The following is a 17,900-nucleotide window of genomic DNA, read 5'->3' on the forward strand; positions in this document are numbered from 1 at the left end:
AGCTGTGTTGTTTTATTTGAATATTTCGGCTGGTTAGAATGCATTTCAAGAAATGGCTCTCGTTTTCGTTGCAAAACTTCGGCCAATGCTCTTATTGGGTAACTCTCTGTCTGCCCCCATGCTAGCATATTAGCCTTGAGCTACACTGAATAATAGCTGGGCCCAGCCCCGATGGCTTTGGCTGGTGCTGGCTTGCTCCCCCCAGTGGTCCCGAGGGATCCATACACTTCTATTACCTTCAGATAAAGGTTCTAAGCTCACCTGTAACTACCGGTGACAGAGGAGGAATTGGAGAAAAAGTGTTGTGTGTGACACCAGTTCTCTGGGCATCAGTTCTGTGGATGGGCTCCACTCCAACCTCTGCCTGTGGCAGCTTCAACCCCAGAACCTACCCCAGAACCTACCCCAGAACCTACCCCAGAACCCCAAGATGCCATGGTTTACGGTTATTTTACAACCGCTAAGAGCTCAATTATACTCAATTATACTATAATTGTGTAATTTCATATAATTATACAATTATATGAAAATAAATGTGTCCGTCTCAACCGTTACTGCCCACATACTTCCATGCATCTTTCACGTTGGTATCATGTTAAGCAATACAGCCACTAGTGGGCGTAGTAGAGTCAAATGTGTGAGTGTGAGTGTGTGTGGTACTGCTTCGCTTCATCCATATCTGTAAACCTTCAGAAAACGTGCAGAATTAGAGTAGGGACAGAAGGCTTCGTCCATATCTGTATTTTAACATTGAGCATAATTGGGCCGGAGGGGTTTATGGCACGGTGGCACCCCTCTGTAAGATCACTGTAAACCATAACCGTCTATACTGCTTTAATCCATGTTCTGACTCAGGCCCTAGGTCTGACTCAGACCCTGGGTTCCACACACAGTCAGGATCGTCAAAGCCACTCCTAGTTACCTGTGGAGTCTTTTCTCTGCAGGAAAGACACTTTGCGCAGCATGGCTAGCTTGGTCTTCTCCAGGCCGTCCTTGGTCTTCTCCAGGCCGTCCTTGGTACCATTCCTCGCCGCTTTCATAAACTGCTGGACCTGGAGGAAGCAAACTCTGTGAGACACTGCTGCCCACAGGGCCTGGCACATTCAAACATCCATTTTCTCAAAGAGAAAGAAAAAGCTTGTGAATATTTCAACAACACATCCCTTTCTCCTACCCTTATTAACCCTTATTGATATTTGTTTTTATAAATCACACCCAAGTGCAGATGTCTCCCCCACCCCCTCTTTCTGGCATTGTGTGTTTGTGTGTGTGTGTGTGTGTGTGTGTGTGTGTGTGTGTGTGTGTGCATGTTTCAAGCTGCTCTCTCCATAGCATGCCAAAGTCTCTCACCCATGACGTGAATTTTGCATTAATTTCCAGACGTTTCTTAAACTATGCATGTGCGCACATGTGTGCGTGTGTGAGTGTGCGTGTGTGTTTCACCGGCTTTGAACCACTATCAAACTTGAGATGCTCTCTCACCCCCCCTCTCTCTCTCTCTCTCTTTTTTTTTTTTTTTTTTATACAGGGGGAGTGGGGAGGGAGAGCAATGCTCTCTTTTTCAGGAGTGCCCTGTTCACATTCATACCTGGAAGCTGACCAGTACAACCACAGTCTGATCTGCTGGCCACTGATCAGCTCCACTGGAGCAGTTGGGGTTAAGGGCCTTGCTCAAGGGCACCTCGGTGGTGGTAATGGGGGAGGGGCAGGCGCTGCCTTCTCACTTTCCCCACCCAGATTTATCCTGCCGGTCCCGGGGATTGAACCGACGACCTTCCGGTCACAAGCTCGCTTCTCTAACCATTGGGCCACCACTGCCCCTCTCTCTCTCTACGTCTGTGTCTCTGTGCCGACCGGGGAGCTGGGGGAGGGGCCTAGGCTGCAAATCTCGTGAGCATACCGACATCTATAAACTAATACAAAATATTCTCAGATTTGGGTCTGAGAGACAAAATCTACACAAATTAAAATGTGGGTCAAATTGGGGTCTGTGGCCCAAAGTTGGACTAAATTAGAGGTCTTTGATATGAAAATGTTTGGAAATCACTGCTATAGATAGACGGCCATCAGTACGTTGTGAACTCATGCACTGCTCTAGCGTCACGTCATGGAGCCCTAAACTAGTCTGACTGCATGGAAGCAGGCTGCTGGTATCAGCTCTGCCATTGGCTGCGACCGGGTCCGACCATTAAGTCAGAGCGGAAAGGGATCGCTGCGTGTTGCTCTCTCAAATGCCTCCGGCGCTGTGAAACAACAAGAACAACGCTAGCTCGTTGCTACACGCTGAAAATGGGCAGTTTTGACGGAGATTTGGATCGTGCAATAAAGCAGGCCTGCTTTCGGTGGATGGCTGTAAAGATAAACAGAGCCTTTTTACCCCCCGCTAGTCTCCTGCTTGGGTATAGCGCGAAACGGAGAGAGTCTGGCAAGCGAGACTAAACTGCAACTTAAACTGACACAAAATAGACCACGGACCCCCATCTGATAAGATTTTTGCCTTTAGATATATTATAGAAGGTGGATGAAAAATATTTGACCAAAATATATTATTCTCCTTTTTGCTGGGGACCCCCCATGGACCCCCTCAAGGACCCCTGGAGGTCCCCGGACCCCGCTTTGAGAACCACTGATGATCTAGTGAAGGGAGCCTGATGGAGGCAGGAGGAGCAGCCTCAGATGGAGGCAGGGGGAGCAGCCTCAGATGGAGGCAGGAGGAGCAGCCTCAGATGGAGGCAGGAGGAGGAGCCTCAGATGGAGGCAGGGGGAGGAGCCTCAGATGGAGGCAGGAGGAGCAGCCTCAGATGGAGGCAGGAGGAGCCTCAGATTGAGGCAGGAGGAGCAGCCTCAGATGGAGGCAGGAGGAGCCTCAGATGGAGGCAGGAGGAGCAGCCTCAGATGGAGGCAGGGGGAGGAGCCTCAGATAGAGGCAGGAGGAGCCTCAGATGGAGGCAGGAGGAGGAGCCTCAGATGGAGGCAGGAGGAGCAGCCTCAGATGGAGGCAGGAGGAGCCTCAGATGGAGGCAGGAGGAGGAGCCTCAGATGGAGGCAGAGGGAGCAGCCTCAGATGGAGGCAGGAGGAGCAGCCTCAGATGGAGGCAGGGGGAGGAGCCTCAGATGGAGGCAGGAGGAGGAGCCTCAGATGGAGGCAGGGGGAGGAGCCTCAGATGGAGGCAGGAGGAGCCTCAGATGGAGGCAGGAGGAGCAGCCTCAGATGGAGGCAGGAGGAGGAGCCTCAGATGGAGGCAGGAGGAGCCTCAGATGGAGGCAGGAGGAGCAGCCTCAGATGGAGGCAGGGGGAGGAGCCTCAGATGGAGGCAGGGGGAGCAGCCTCAGATGGAGGCAGGGGGAGGAGCCTCAGATGGAGGCAGGAGGAGCAGCCTCAGATGGAGGCAGGAGGAGCAGCCTCAGATGGAGGCAGGGGGAGGAGCCTCAGATGGAGGCAGGGGGAGGAGCCTCAGATGGAGGCAGGGGGAGGAGCCTCAGATGGAGGCAGGGGGAGGAGCCTCAGATGGAGGCAGGAGGAGCAGCCTCAGATGGAGGCAGGAGGAGGAGCCTCAGATGGAGGCAGGAGGAGGAGCCTCAGATGGAGGCAGGGGGAGGAGCCTCAGATGGAGGCAGGAGGAGCAGCCTCAGATGGAGGCAGGAGGAGCAGCCTCAGATGAGGTACCTTAATGTCACAGCTCTGCTTGATGTGGGCCACGTCGGGCGCACCCAGGCGCACCGCCAGCTCCCGCCTGCTGAGTGCGCTGCGTTCCTTCAGCCTTTGCACATCTGGAGACGGCTAGCATCATCACAAGCAGAGTCCAGAGGAGGAGAGGAGAGCATCGTCACAAGCAGAGTCCAGAGGAGGAGAGGAGAGCATCGCCACAAGCAGAGTCCAGAGGAGGAGAGGAGAGCATCGTCACAAGCAGAGTCCAGAGGAGGAGAGGAGAGCATCGTCACAAGCAGAGTCCAGAGGAGGAGAGGAGAGCATCGTCACAAGCAGAGCCCAGAGGAGGAGAGGAGAGCATCGTCAGCAAGCAGAGTCCAGAGGAGGAGAGGAGAGCATCGTCACAAGCAGAGTCCAGAGGAGGAGAGGAGAGCATCGTCACAAGCAGGGTCCAGAGGAGGAGAGGAGAGCATCGTCACAAGCAGGGTCCAGAGGAGTAAGAGGAGAGCATCGTCACAAGCAGGGTCCAGAGGAGGAGAGGAGAGCATCGTCACAAGCAGGGTCCAGAGGAGGAGAGGAGAGCATCGTCACAAGCAGAGTCCAGAGGAGGAGAGGAGAGCATCGTCACAAGCAGGGTCCAGAGGAGGAGAGGAGAGCATCGTCACAAGCAGAGTCCAGAGGAGGAGAGGAGAGCATCGTCACAAGCAGAGTCCAGAGGAGGAGAGGAGAGCATCGTCACAAGCAGGGTCCAGAGGAGGAGAGGAGAGCATCGTCACAAGCAGGGTCCAGAGGAGGAGAGGAGAGCATCGTCACAAGCAGGGTCCAGAGGAGTAAGAGGAGAGAAACAGAGAACCGATGCAGATTAGAATACAGAGGCCAAAATTGCAGTGGCGTTTTATGAATGGGGTGATTGGCTTGTGATGAGCACCAACTGGAGGGTTACAGTTTCTCCATGTCTGTATTACCCTGGTTATACACATTCTATCACTTCAAATACATTATATGACTCTCAAGATCATCCGTCCAAATCATGTTATTTCCTATATTTCCTTAAAGGGATAGTTGTGATTTTTTTGTAACCCTAGTCTGATTTGCTACTTACCAATGATGATGTCGATTGGTAGATTCCTTTCTCAGCACAACCCATGCTGTTCCTCACACCAGCTCCAGATAGTTAGCTGCCTGAGGCTACACATTGCACACAAAGTGCTTTTCAGTGAGCCTCAGTCAGCTTCCACAGACAGGAGGAGCGTGACCTCATTGACCTTGTATTGGTTTGTGGCTAAATATCTGGAGCTAAGAGAGGAACCGCATGGGTTGTGCTGATAAAGTGTGAGCCAATCAACATCATCATACTGTAGGTAAAGAGTAAATAGGGTTAGAGTTCCAAAAACAACTTACAACTATCCGCTTAAACTCATTCATTTAGTTTGACAGTTATTGAGAGTTGATTTAAGTTAAGCTGTGGACCAGTGATGTCATTTGTGCATAAATGAAACCACTGGTCCACAGCTTCACTCAAATCAACTCTCAATAACTGTCAAACTAAATGAATGCCTGCAAAACGGTTTACAGTTTTGGACATGTGAGAGAGCATGTGCAAAATAAATCAGCATTGTTTTTCTGTGGAGTTGTATGGCGTTAAAAGGACAAAACACCTACCTACCTACTGCATGTTTCAGTGCATCTCTTCCATATGAATATATCAGTTCTCCTTCTTCATACAAACAGTATCCAAGAAGACATGGAAACAACAACAGTCCTTGGCATAGGACTGCATAAAGATTCCTCACTCTCGAGTCTTCTTGACTGGACTGTTTAGGCGAGTTGCACTGGCTCATTTTCCAAACACTTCAAACTAAGACAATAAGAGCGGGGGGAAAGTCCAACAGCAGGAGTAAGGAGGAACTGAGAGAGAACCGCTGACAGGGCAAGCTGCCACAAATATATCTTCACTTCCTCCTGCCAGTTTATATGCCCCATCTGGTCATCTGCATCAGTGTGCATTGTGGTTGTCTTCCAGAAAGGCTTTTTGGTTTTGGCCAATGTGGGTTTTTCAAGGCTATTTCTTACGATAACTGACGTTCATTTGTGTAATGTGCCTCTGTAGAGAAGAGGATTAGGCCCATGTGAACATTTGTACTTATGATTAAAGTCAGAATTCTGAGTCCTAACTTTGGACTCAAAATGGTGACTTTAAATCAGAATTCAAATATTATTTTTGGCTTAATCCTCTTCCGTACCTAAAAAAAATAAAAAATAATAATCATATCCATCATAATGAAGGTGGGGAAGACCTGTTCATATCTGATATAACATAAAAGGCCAATATCGCCATATTGGCAATTATGTATCAGTCTAACCGTAATGTTGGGCTCATATGCATGTAATAACATCATAACATGTAATAACATGTAATAACATAAGGAATTCTTAATGTTTTACTAAAAGGGAAAATGAACAGACTTGTTGTTAGTTACCTTGGTGCTGCTGTGAGCGGGAGGTTTGGTCTCGCTGTCGGAGAGTTCGTCGTAACTCTCAAACTCACTGGAGCTCCAGCCGTTACTGTTGGAGCCGCGGGCGCTGCTGGGTCTCTGGATATCCTCATAGATGTCCTCTGCATCAGAGTTAGAGTATATCTAGTTATTAGTTATGAGTGTATATCTGCACTGTCTTGTTCTGTGGAGTTTAGTGTATTGTCTGTGTCACACATGGGCAATATGGCCCCAGGGCCGGAACTGGACAGACAGACAGACAGACAGACAGACAGACAGACAGACTGACTGACTGACTGACTGACTGACTGATTGACTGACAGAGAGACAGCAACAAGAATACTTTGGTGCTTAATCACAAAGGAGATGGAGACTCCTTTTATTATGTTTTATTAATTTTATTCATTTTATTCATTTTTATTCATTTTATTCATTCTATTTCATTTTATTCTTTTTATTAATTTTATCATTTTATTGATTTGATCTGATTTAATTGATTTATTGTTTTTAGCTGATTGCTCTTCAGTACCCTGTACAGCACTTTGGTCCTCCTCTGGTTGTTTTAAAGCGCTTTATAAATAAAGTTGGATTGGATTGGATTGGAGACGGAAACACTTCTGCAGACCTAAATCCAATTGAAACCACATCGGATTTGGTTGAATTTGAGGATGAACTTGAAGAAAATGAGAAAAATATTGAGAGCATATAAGCCCCCCCCCCCCCCTTCCCCCCGCCTCCCACAAAAAGTAACATGCCACATATTTCTGTAGGTAATCCAGGTTAGCAGGGGGGCATCTACCTGCAGCTCTTCCAGCTTGTCTCTCAGCAGGCATGATGGTGTTAAATGCCCTGGAGAAGTCAAAGTGCATAATCCTCACAGCATTGCCCATGGTGTCAAGATGGAGCATGTAGGTGACAGCATCGTCCACTCCTAACTGCTCCTGGTAGCCAAACTGGAGGGGGTTCTGAATGTGACTGACCAACCTGTGGTCTGAGAAGACATATGACCAGCCGCAACATGGTCTTCATCACATGTGATGTTAGGGCCACAGGTCTGAAGTCATTCAACTCACTGGGGAACCTCTTCTTGGGCACCGGGACGTTGCATGATGTCTTCCACAGATCTGGGACCCTCCCTAGACTCAGGCTCAGGTTGAAGATGTGCTGCCTGGAGGGGCTCACCCAGTTGGGCAGCACAGGCTTTGAGCATTCTCGGAAAACACCCTCTCTGGGGCCTGCTGCCGCCTTACCTGGACGAAGCCTCCCAAGCTCAAGCATGTTTGAGCTGACCTTGAATACGCCTCTGCTCCTCCCTGTCTCCGTCTCTGAAGGCTCTTTTCTTCTGCTTGAGAAGGTCCTTGACGCCGCTGGTAGCGCTGAAGGAGTGCGTGCCCGTCCGCATGTCCTCGAGTGCCCACTGCCCAGGTGGGGTCGTCAAAAAGGGCCTTTCTGTGTGGAGTTTGCATGTTCTCCCCGTGCCCCCTGGGGGTTTCCTTCATATAAGAACCCCTCACCAAAACATGCAATATCCTGGTCGCTGAAGTGGTGCCTCCTCTGGTCTGTTCGGAGGGAGGGGAACTCGTTGGAATAGCGTGATCCTCCCTACCGGTGAAGCTTCCCCTGTCAGGTGAAAAGAAGCGTCTGGCTAACTGCCCATGTCTCGGAGGAAGCATGGAGCCAGTTTCGGCTCTCCCCAGATCGACAGAGGGTGGAGCCGCAACCAGGATAAATAAATTAAAATTAGCACTAATGGGGGATACAAATGGGATAAAAAAAATTGGGGGGAAAATATTGTAAAAAAATAAATAAAAAAAGTGTCCATTTTCTGAATGAGCGGGTGGTAGTGGGCTGCGTCAGCACCCGGGGCGTGTACTGAAGGAGCAGGGCTGTGTCAGCACCGGGGCGTGTACAGAGGGAGCAGGCAGACCAGATTATGATCCGATCTGCCCAGTGGTGGAGGGCTGCAGCACTGTACACATTCCTCACATTAGCATAGGAGGTCAATTGTCCTGTTTGTTCTAGTGCAGCAGTATGTGACAACTCACTGGTTGTCACATACTGCTGACAACCAGTGAGTGTAGAGGAAAGGGTGACGTGGTTGAAATCTCCAGGTATGGAGATAAAGTCCTCAGGATGTGTTGAGTCTGGAGCCTGGTGATAGTTGTGTGTATGACGTCACATGATGGATCTCGTCGATCTCCGGGGCTTTGCCACTGTGGAGTTGTTTGACCACCTCAGGGACTTCCTTCAGGGAAATTGATATTGATCCCCCATCATCCTCCAGCTCTGTCTCCATCACAGAGGGTGGGTTAGTCAGGTTCAGGAGTTCCTCAAAGTGTTCCTTCCACTGCCCAATTACCTCTTCAGTTGAGGTCCCAAGCTTGCTATACTGTATACAGCTTGGATGGTTCCCCGTTTCCCCCTCCACAAATGCTTTGGCGCCAACCTGAAGTCCTAACCCTTATAATCTAATTTATGTAAGAAAAGTAAAACAATAAATACTAAATTCATATTACACACTGTTCTCCAGTCCGGAGTCCTCACCTTCCATATGTGGCTGCAGGTTTTCAGAGGACACGTCGTCGTAGATGACGTCCAGCCTGCTGACCTCAGTCTCTGGGCTGCGAGTGGCAGATTCTGGGTCTTCAGTCTGCGGACGGTCCTGCTGTGACCTGGACACCTCGGCTGGACGGTCCTGCTGTGACCTGGACACCTCGGCTGGACTGTCCTGCTGTGACCTGGACACATCAGCTGGATGGTCCTGCTGTGACCTGGACACCTCAGCTGGACTGTCCTGCTGTGACCTGGACACATCAGCTGGACTGTCCTGCTGTGACCTGGACACCTCGGCTGGACTGTCCTGCTGTGACCTGGACACCTCGGCTGGACTGTCCTGCTGTGACCTGGACACATCAGCTGGACTGTCCTGCTGTGACCTGGACACCTCGGCTGGACTGTCCTGCTGTGACCTGGACACCTCGGCTGGACTGTCCTGCTGTGACCTGGACACATCAGCTGGACTGTCCTGCTGTGACCTGGACACATCAGCTGGACGGTCCTGCTGTGACCTGGACACATCAGCTGGACTGTCCTGCTGTGACCTGGACACATCAGCTGGACGGTCCTGCTGTGACCTGGACACATCAGCTGGACTGTCCTGCTGTGACCTGGACACCTCAGCTGGACTGTCCTGCTGTGACCTGGACACCTCAGCTGGACGGTCCTGCTGTGACCTGGACACCTCGGCTGGACTGTCCTGCTGTGACCTGGACACCTCGGCTGGACTGTCCTGCTGTGACCTGGACACATCAGCTGGACGGTCCTGCTGTGACCTGGACACATCAGCTGGACTGTCCTGCTGTGACCTGGACACCTCGGCTGGACTGTCCTGCTGTGACCTGGACACATCGGCTGGACTGTCCTGCTGTGACCTGGACACATCAGCTGGACTGTCCTGCTGTGACCTGGACACCTCGGCTGGACTGTCCTGCTGTGACCTGGACACATCAGCTGGACGGTCCTGCTGTGACCTGGACACATCAGCTGGACGGTCCTGCTGTGACCTGGACACCTCAGCTGGACTGTCCTGCTGTGACCTGGACACCTCGGCTGGACTGCTGGCCTCATCTTGAGTGGCATCCGGAGGCTTCCCTGGAGAACAATGAAAATAGATACCATCCGTTTAAATCCTACAGGTGGAGTAATGAGGAGAAGGTGTTCCTCTAAGACTTTGGCACAGTTCCTAATATTTCATCCCAAGACACTCCCCCCCCCCCCCCTCCCCAGTGGAAAGTTTGGAATATCATCAGGTATTGTACACTTGGAGTATTGAGTTATTTGTTATGTTCTGGTTAAAGCTACAGTTTGGTATCTTTGCAGATTACTGATTGTATTTAAAGGGATGATACAGAAACAGTCTAAGCCAGTGGTTCTCAAATGGGGGTCTGGGGACCCCCAGGGGTCCTTGAGGGGGTTCCAGGGGGTCCCCAGCCAAAAGGGGGGTAATTCATTTTCGCTATAATTCCATTAATAAGTAACACAATGACTATTTTGGTGATGGGTTTTATACACTTTCTGTAATAAAACATGTAAAAGCATCAATCTTATTATCATATGGGGGACCGTGGGACAAAATCCTATCAAATGGGGGTCCGTGGTCTAATTTTTGTGAGTTTAGGGGTCCTTCATGTGAAAACATTTGAGAACCACTGGTCTAAGCCACAAAAACAGGTCTAACATACACATTACTTACTCTGTAGGGTGTTAAGACTGCAGCAATCTGGTATGCGCAGAAGGATGGACAAGATTATTATCTACACACATTGAGAAGGTAACGTTTCCATATATTCCAAAGAGTAGGCTAAGCTATAATGTGGCTAAATATGATTCAAACTAGCATTCACATCGCTAATGCTAATGCTGCCAGCTATGTCACTAATGATGCTACCAGCTAAGCTACATCACAAATACGAGCCTATTGGTGGGTTGTGTACCTTTGTTTAATCGCAGTGTGAGCTCTGAAACCACACTGAGCCATTCCTTGGCTCGGCGTGGTGCCTCTGCTGAACACACACACGCACGCACGCACACACAAACACACACACACACACAAACACACATGCACAAACACACACGCAGGCATGCACGGACAAACACACACACACACACACACACACACAAACAAACGCACGCACACACAAATACACGCACGCACACACAAACACACGCACACATGCACAAACACACACAGTCACACAATCAGAGTTATTATTGACTCTGATCTAAATTTCAACTCCCACATCAAGCTTATAAGAAAATCTGCCTTCTATCATCTAAAAAATATAGCAAGGATTAGAGGCTATATGTCCAAACAAGATCTTGAAAAACTAATTCATGCTTTCATTTCTAGCAGGCTAGACTACTGCAACAGTCTTTTCAATGGTCTTCCCAAAAAAGCTGTTAAACAACTTCAGCTCATTCAGAATGCGGCTGCTAGAGTTCTAACAAGAACCAAGAAAGCTGAACACATTACACCAGTTCTCAAATCCCTGCATTGGCTGCCAGTAAATCTTAGAATAGACTTTAAAATTCTGCTAATAGTTTACAAATCTCTCAACGGGTCAGGCCCACACTACATCTCTGAAATGCTTCTACACTATGAACCATCCAGATCCCTGAGATCTTCAGGCACTGGTCTACTAATTGTCCCAAGGACCAAATCTAAACATGGTGAAGCCGCGTTCTCCCACTATGCCTCTCATAACTGGAACAAACTCCCTGAACACATTAGATCTGCCCCTACTCTGCCTATTTTTAAATCCAAGCTAAAGACCTTTATGTTTACTCTTGCTTTTAACTGCTACTAAACTACTGCCTCTCTCGGCCTGTAATTTTAAAAAGATTTTTCCTGTACATTTCCAACAAATGGACTGTACATGTAATAATAATACTGAAGAGTGCCTTGTAACTTATTTAAAACAGAAATAATGTTTCATGTTTGTTAATTTGAGTATATATTTTAACTAAAACTGTCGGCTGTGTTTTTTATGTGTTTTTTATATGTGCATTGCTTTGCTGCTTGTTTTTTCGATTATTTTTTTGTAAAGCACCTTGAATTGCCTTTGTGTATGAAAGGTGCTATATAAATAAAATTTGACTTGACTTGACTTGACACACAGGCACGCACGCACAAACACACACACACACACACACACACACACACACACACACTTTTGTGAGTACAGGCACAGTGCAGAGCAACGCAATGCAGAGCGCCTGGTCCTGTGTGAATCCGGCCTTAGGCTTGTGGGCTACTCCATCATGGGTACAAAATGTCACAGGTCTTTTGGACCTAAAAGTTTGTGCCCGAACCCAGAAAGACCCGGAATTGTAGTACCCAGAACCGAACCGGACCCGTACAAGAGCGATAAATGTTGCACTGGACCCGCAATTGCTTCTTTTGAATGGCCCGAGACCCGGGCGGGTCCTGGTCTCCTCCATGTTAGCCGATGGGACATGAGCCAAACTAAAAATCAAACTACACGCTGCATAATGTTTCCCAAAAGATGGTTTCTGTCATTTTAAGTGGTTCTTATCATGCTGATGTAGGTTCTTATCATGCTGATGTAGGTTCTTATCATGCTGATGTAGGTTCTTATCATGCTGATGTAGGTTCTTATCATGCTGATGTAGGTTCTTATCATGCTGATGTAGGTTCTTATCATGCTGATGTAGGTTCAAGTGCCATTTTTTCGGATAGGTTTGTTTTTAATTAGTTATTTGACTATATGAAAAGGGCTGATTGACAGCTGTGACAGCCACTCACCGGGTCCACTCGGGCCATAATGCACCTGACATTTCAATGTCAGAGATCAGAGACCCCTCCACAAACGGTACCAGACCCGACCCACAGTCGCTTCTTTTGAATGGACCCGAGAGCTGGCCAGCGCCAGGTCAGACCCTCGGGAAATCGGGCATACCCGAAAACCTCTAGGCTGCAATAAAAGACAGCGATGTTCTCACCCTCTCTTCCTCACCTTCATAAATACTGTTGGCTTTACAGAAACTCTCTGTCTCTCCACTCAGTCCCAGATCACACGAAGTGGAGCACCTGAAACGACAAGCATTTTGATTTAAAGGAATATTTCACCCAAAAAATGAACATTCAGTCATCATCTACTCACCCCCCTTTCCAGAGAGAATCTGGTAACATTTGTTAGTAGAGACAACAGTCCCGGATAACGTTTGTTAGTCCAGACAGCAGTCTTGGATAACGTTTGTTAGTCCAGACAACAGTCCCGGATAACGTTTGTTAGTCCAGACAGCAGTCTTGGATAACGTTTGTTAGTCCAGACAACAGTCCCGGATAACGTTTGTTAGTCCAGACAGCAGTCTTGGATAACGTTTGTTAGTCCAGACAACAGTCCCGGATAACGTTTGTTAGTCCAGACAGCAGTCTTGGATAACGTTTGTTAGTCCAGACAACAGTCCCGGATAACGTTTGTTAGTCCAGACAGCAGTCTTGGATAACGTTTGTTAGTCCAGACAGCAGTCTTGGATAACGTTTGTTAGTCCAGACAACAGTCCCGGGTAACGTTTGTTAGTCCAGACAACACTCCTGAGACCCCCGGGGGAACTACGTTGATCGACTGGGTCCAGACCTTGCACACTCCAGTTTATTTTGGCTGCTTCTGGTCTGGCATTGTGACATGTGCAACACTGATTTCTTTGGTGAGCCAATCCGCACCATGCAAGGGGGACTGATGATTAGCCAATCAGCACCGAAAAAAAACAGTGCAACAGCGGAACTGATGCCATCCGTTGTCAAGCGGTTGTCAAGTGCACTGAGGAGTAGGGCATTCACAGACTAGTCGACTAGTAAAACGACTAGTCGACACTGTGCTTAGTAGTCGACTAGTCGTTTAAAAAAAAAATAATAATAATAATAATATTTAAGAAAGAACATGAGGTATTTACACGACATACATGGACTATCATATCCCATATCCCATATCCCCCACAAAGAACATCAAAACACAACAAAACAAAACAAGAAAACTGCATAAGATACACAATAATCCAAGAACAAACAAGACTTTGGACAAACAACCAAACAAAAACAATGCATTCAAAGTAAATACATAGATCTTGCCCTGTTGGCAGCTAGGAAATGCATAGCTTTAAATTGGAAAGCATCCAATCCCCCAGCTGTAGTTCACTGGTGGAATGAACTCTCAAGCTACCATACGTTGGATAACATTTACTACAAGAGCAAAGACAGATTCTTAGACATCCCCAAAATATGGCAACCACATACAGAGTTTGACTTTAAGATTTTTTTACCCCAGTGTCATTAGGCTTATCAGGATAGGAGCTGAATGCATTGTTTTTGTTTGGTTGTTTGTCCAATAGTCTTGTTTGTTCTTGGATTATTGTGTATCTTATGCAGTTTTCTTGTTTTGTTTTGTTGTGTTTTGATGTTCTTTGTGGGGGATATGGGATATGATAGCCCATGTATGTCGTGTAAATACCTCATGTTCTTTCTTAAATATAAAAAAAAAAAAAAAAAATTAAACGACTAGTCGACTAGTAAAATTCACTAGTCGTGAATGCCCTACTGAGGAGTAATAAAAACAATGGCGGCTGGGCAAGGGGAGATGTTTTTTGCTGGATTAACTCATGCTAGATTCAGGGGGATCCGTTGGTCTCTAGTGATTGGTTAGGGAAGATGGAATGAAAAGGGAAATCCCCTCATAGAAATGGGTTAACAGAGGGCAATCGAAGATGAGAAGATGGAAATGGAGTGTAACGATATCAGGCTAGTTCCTCAAAACAACTGAAGTTGGTTGAGAGACGTGTCTTCAGCATTAAATAGATATTTTCTTTTGTAGGCACTAGCTAGCAGCTAGCGGGTGTAGTTTGGTCAAAAGAAAATAGTTCCTCCATGAAACTGAAACCCTAACTGCTCATAAAAAGGTCTGTGGATTATCTTGAGTAACCATGTCATGATTTCTGGAAAGAGACAATCCTGTTGAGTTTATCAAATGTATTTCTTTGGCACTTTGAGCAGCACAAGCCGAGTGCCATCCAGTTCCATTGTATTGGCGAGAAGTCAGAAACTCTGCGGCCGATATCTCCAAAACTCAGGCAACTAACACAAAACGATATAGATGGATGAATAGCACTACAGGTGAGGGGGAAAATATGTATTTTGGATTTTAGGGTGAGCTGTTCCTTTAAAGCTTACCCATGATCACGACATTATAAAAGCTGAAATATGAGTTTTGCTGGTATTTCAACACTTGTCCTTAGCCTACTTACCCTTCTGGTGACTCCCTGACCTCCATATCTGTCAAAATGCATCACAAAAAGGATAATGAATAATACACAATACAACTATGATGTAATTCTTCCAATGAATCCACATCATGTGCCCACTCACCTGAGCAGGAGAGAACCTGCCAGAGTGAGGGAGTGGCTGGCTCTTCCACAGCAGCACCCAGTGCAGTTGCTTTGTCTGAATGCTTTAGGTGGAGGTGTGTGCTTGCTGCGTCTGTTTGCAAAGCTTTAGAAGCTTCCATCTCATCGCTGTCGTCAAACTCAAACCTCTCTCCCTCTTCGTCTCCATCCTCCTCTTCCTCCATGTGCGACGGCCCGTTAGACACAGACACTGAAAACCAGAAGCAAATGAGATGTGTAGGACTATAGTGCAGACAGTACGTTTAGGCTCATCTTCAAAGTGTAGCATATAAGGCTTCCTGTTACACAATTCTGCTTTCTTTTGTTTCTTCTGGGTGATGGCATCATTTGGTTTCACATATAAAGAGGGGTGGTGATATGATCAGTATGTATTGAGGATGTTACCTATCTGTTGTATCCTCTTGAGATGTGTTCAGAAGATGGTGCCATTTCCTAGAGGAGGGCGCATGCACTGTGCGTCCAGAGGCGATAAAAGATGGCGTCTGGCCGGAAGTAAGCGGGAGATTTGAACACTGCGAGCCAGACGCTAGACGTGTCCCACGCCATAGAGCGAGGGGAGTAATTACTTCCATGCCAGTAACGTACTACGAGGCAGATAGGCTCCGATAGCTTCGAGTGGACGTTTGCTAGACGCACGTTATAGGCAGCTATTAGGAGGCCGACTGCTATCGGTAACTGTGGAAGAGGAAGCGCACCCCGGGGACTTCAAGGTGTGCTGCGCACCACGCCGAAGAAGGCCCGAGAGAGGACCTTCCCGTCCACCACCACCGCTGGTATCTGAACAAACACCCACACGGAGCGAGCTCGCCGTGTCCAGCAGTGGCACACTCGCCAGGGCTTAATGCCAAGGACGCGAGGAGGAGGGCCGCACCAGACCACCGCCGCTGCATTCTGATAATATGTCCGGTAGGCCGCCAGTCTTTTCACCTACAGTATACTGTATATGTGAAACCAAATGCTTCTTTCTTGTACAAGTGTATGCTTTGCTAGTGAAGGAGAGCTAGCTGCATAGCTGTAATATCACTTCTGACCGCACTAAGATACGTATCGGAGATTAAGAGATTAAGAGCCAATTGCCTGCGATCTCCTCATACCCTCTAGTACTCTGACACTTCCTCTATGCATTATTATGCTGAGAAGCCCTGTCTCATGTCTCAAACATATGTAAAGAGGCAGTAGGCTAGAGTGCCAGCTGCCAAGGTTAACCCGGGATCCGTTTGTACCCGCCAGCCTTGGCCGAGATGCAAATAACAAAAGGATGTGGTGGAGTTAGACCCACCCAAACTCATTTGAGCCACATTTCTATTTACTGCTAAAACTATGATTGTCAAAAATAAGATAGTAGATCATCTGGTGGCATTGTCAGATGTGAGGTGAGGTACTTTTGCAATTCAGATTGTCAGCAGGCAGCGGATGACTGAGGTCAATGAAAGGTCGTTGCTACAGTAGCAATTGGACTGGGCAGAGAAAGATTTGTCCTTGAAAGAAATAACACACAATTTTCCTATCCACCTTATTTCTAGCTGCCATGATGCCTTACGTGAGATATGGGTGCTTCTTCTGGTGTAATCTCCCCCCCCCCCCCCACCCACCCCGTGTTTCCCTGGCTCCAGCTAGTGAACGTGTGTTTCCCTGACTCCACACATTGAGGCCTCTGCCTCCAAAAATGTTTGTATTTCTAAAACTCCAATCTGCATTTTGATGCATCTGTCATATTGCTAGCTGCTAGGTTGAACCATAATTAAAGCCTGCAGAGTAGAGAGCCTATATGAGTGGCCAGCCCTCTGTCAGCTCAGCCAGCTCAGTGGCCTTGTGGTCTGAGTGTCCGCCCTGAGACTGGGAGGTCGTGAGTTCGATCCCCCGGCCGAGTCATACCAAAGACTATAAAAATGGGACCCATTTGCCTCCCTGCTTGGCACTCAGCATCAAAAGGGTTGGAATTGGGGGGTTAGATCACCATATGATTCCCGAGCGCGGCGCACGCTGCCGCTCACCGCTCCCCCAGGGGATGGGTCAAATGCGGAGAACAAATTTCACACATTGTGTGACAATCAGTGGGACTTTACCTTACCTTTACCAGCTGATGTACGTCCTGATATCGCCGTGTCGGTGTCACTGCTTCTTCCTGAAAACATGCAGCAATTAAAAGAGAGGTCAGCTGATAGGCTAAACAGATGCTACAGTGTGGGAAATAGTGTACCTGTCACTCCTTATCAGCACCACACATGACTTACACTCACACCCAACAATCATTGACTTTTTCATCTCGTGGCTATATTACAGCAGATTTCACAATAACCTAATGTGTGACTGTAATATAAACAAAAACAAAAGCATACTCCTCATCTTTGAGAGAACGAAAATGAAATAAAATAACATTAATAATAATAATAACAATAACAATAACAACAGCACACATTTGAATATCTTCAGTTTCCTTTATAGACGGTTTGAACAAAATTAACATTCTAATCCCCCCCAGATTGCTTCCTGTTGCAGTGTTTGCTACAATAACTGACAGATCACACACTGTTCCCTACCAACACAATTACACGAAAACCATCTCAGGGCTACTCAACTGGCGGCCCGGCCCACCAATCAAGTCAGACCGACCCGCAGATGTTTTTTTTGTTTGTTTGTTTGTTTGTTTGTTTGTTTTTACAATTAAACTTTATTACACCCGAATGGTTGTTTTTCAGATGTGATGTAGCTAAAGTGAGCTAAACAAGTCAGATGTACTATAAATGTTTTTCAGGAGATGCTGTGATGTAGCCACA

The 17,900-nt window shown here is 47.5% G+C and overlaps 1 protein-coding gene across 1 annotated transcript in view; it reads right to left on the bottom strand.

Annotated features, from left to right (window-relative positions):
• Nucleotides 1-17,227, bottom strand: part of arhgef10lb (Rho guanine nucleotide exchange factor (GEF) 10-like b) — a 59,796-nt gene extending 42,569 nt beyond the window's left edge. Inside the window, exons 1-7 of the mRNA XM_083656520.1 lie at nucleotides 17,195-17,227; nucleotides 15,086-15,313; nucleotides 14,965-14,992; nucleotides 12,681-12,754; nucleotides 6,130-6,266; nucleotides 3,668-3,781; nucleotides 923-1,052 (exon numbers count right to left, since the gene is read on the bottom strand). Coding sequence (XP_083512646.1) covers nucleotides 923-1,052; nucleotides 3,668-3,781; nucleotides 6,130-6,266; nucleotides 12,681-12,754; nucleotides 14,965-14,992; nucleotides 15,086-15,287 — 685 coding nt within the window. The 5' untranslated portion in view covers nucleotides 15,288-15,313; nucleotides 17,195-17,227. The remainder of the gene's footprint in view (nucleotides 1-922; nucleotides 1,053-3,667; nucleotides 3,782-6,129; nucleotides 6,267-12,680; nucleotides 12,755-14,964; nucleotides 14,993-15,085; nucleotides 15,314-17,194) is intronic.
• Nucleotides 17,228-17,900: the final 673 nt, after the last annotated feature.

This window comes from Poromitra crassiceps, assembly GCF_964638095.1.
Source record: "Poromitra crassiceps genome assembly, chromosome: 20".
Classification (NCBI taxonomy): domain Eukaryota; kingdom Metazoa; phylum Chordata; class Actinopteri; order Beryciformes; family Melamphaidae; genus Poromitra; species Poromitra crassiceps.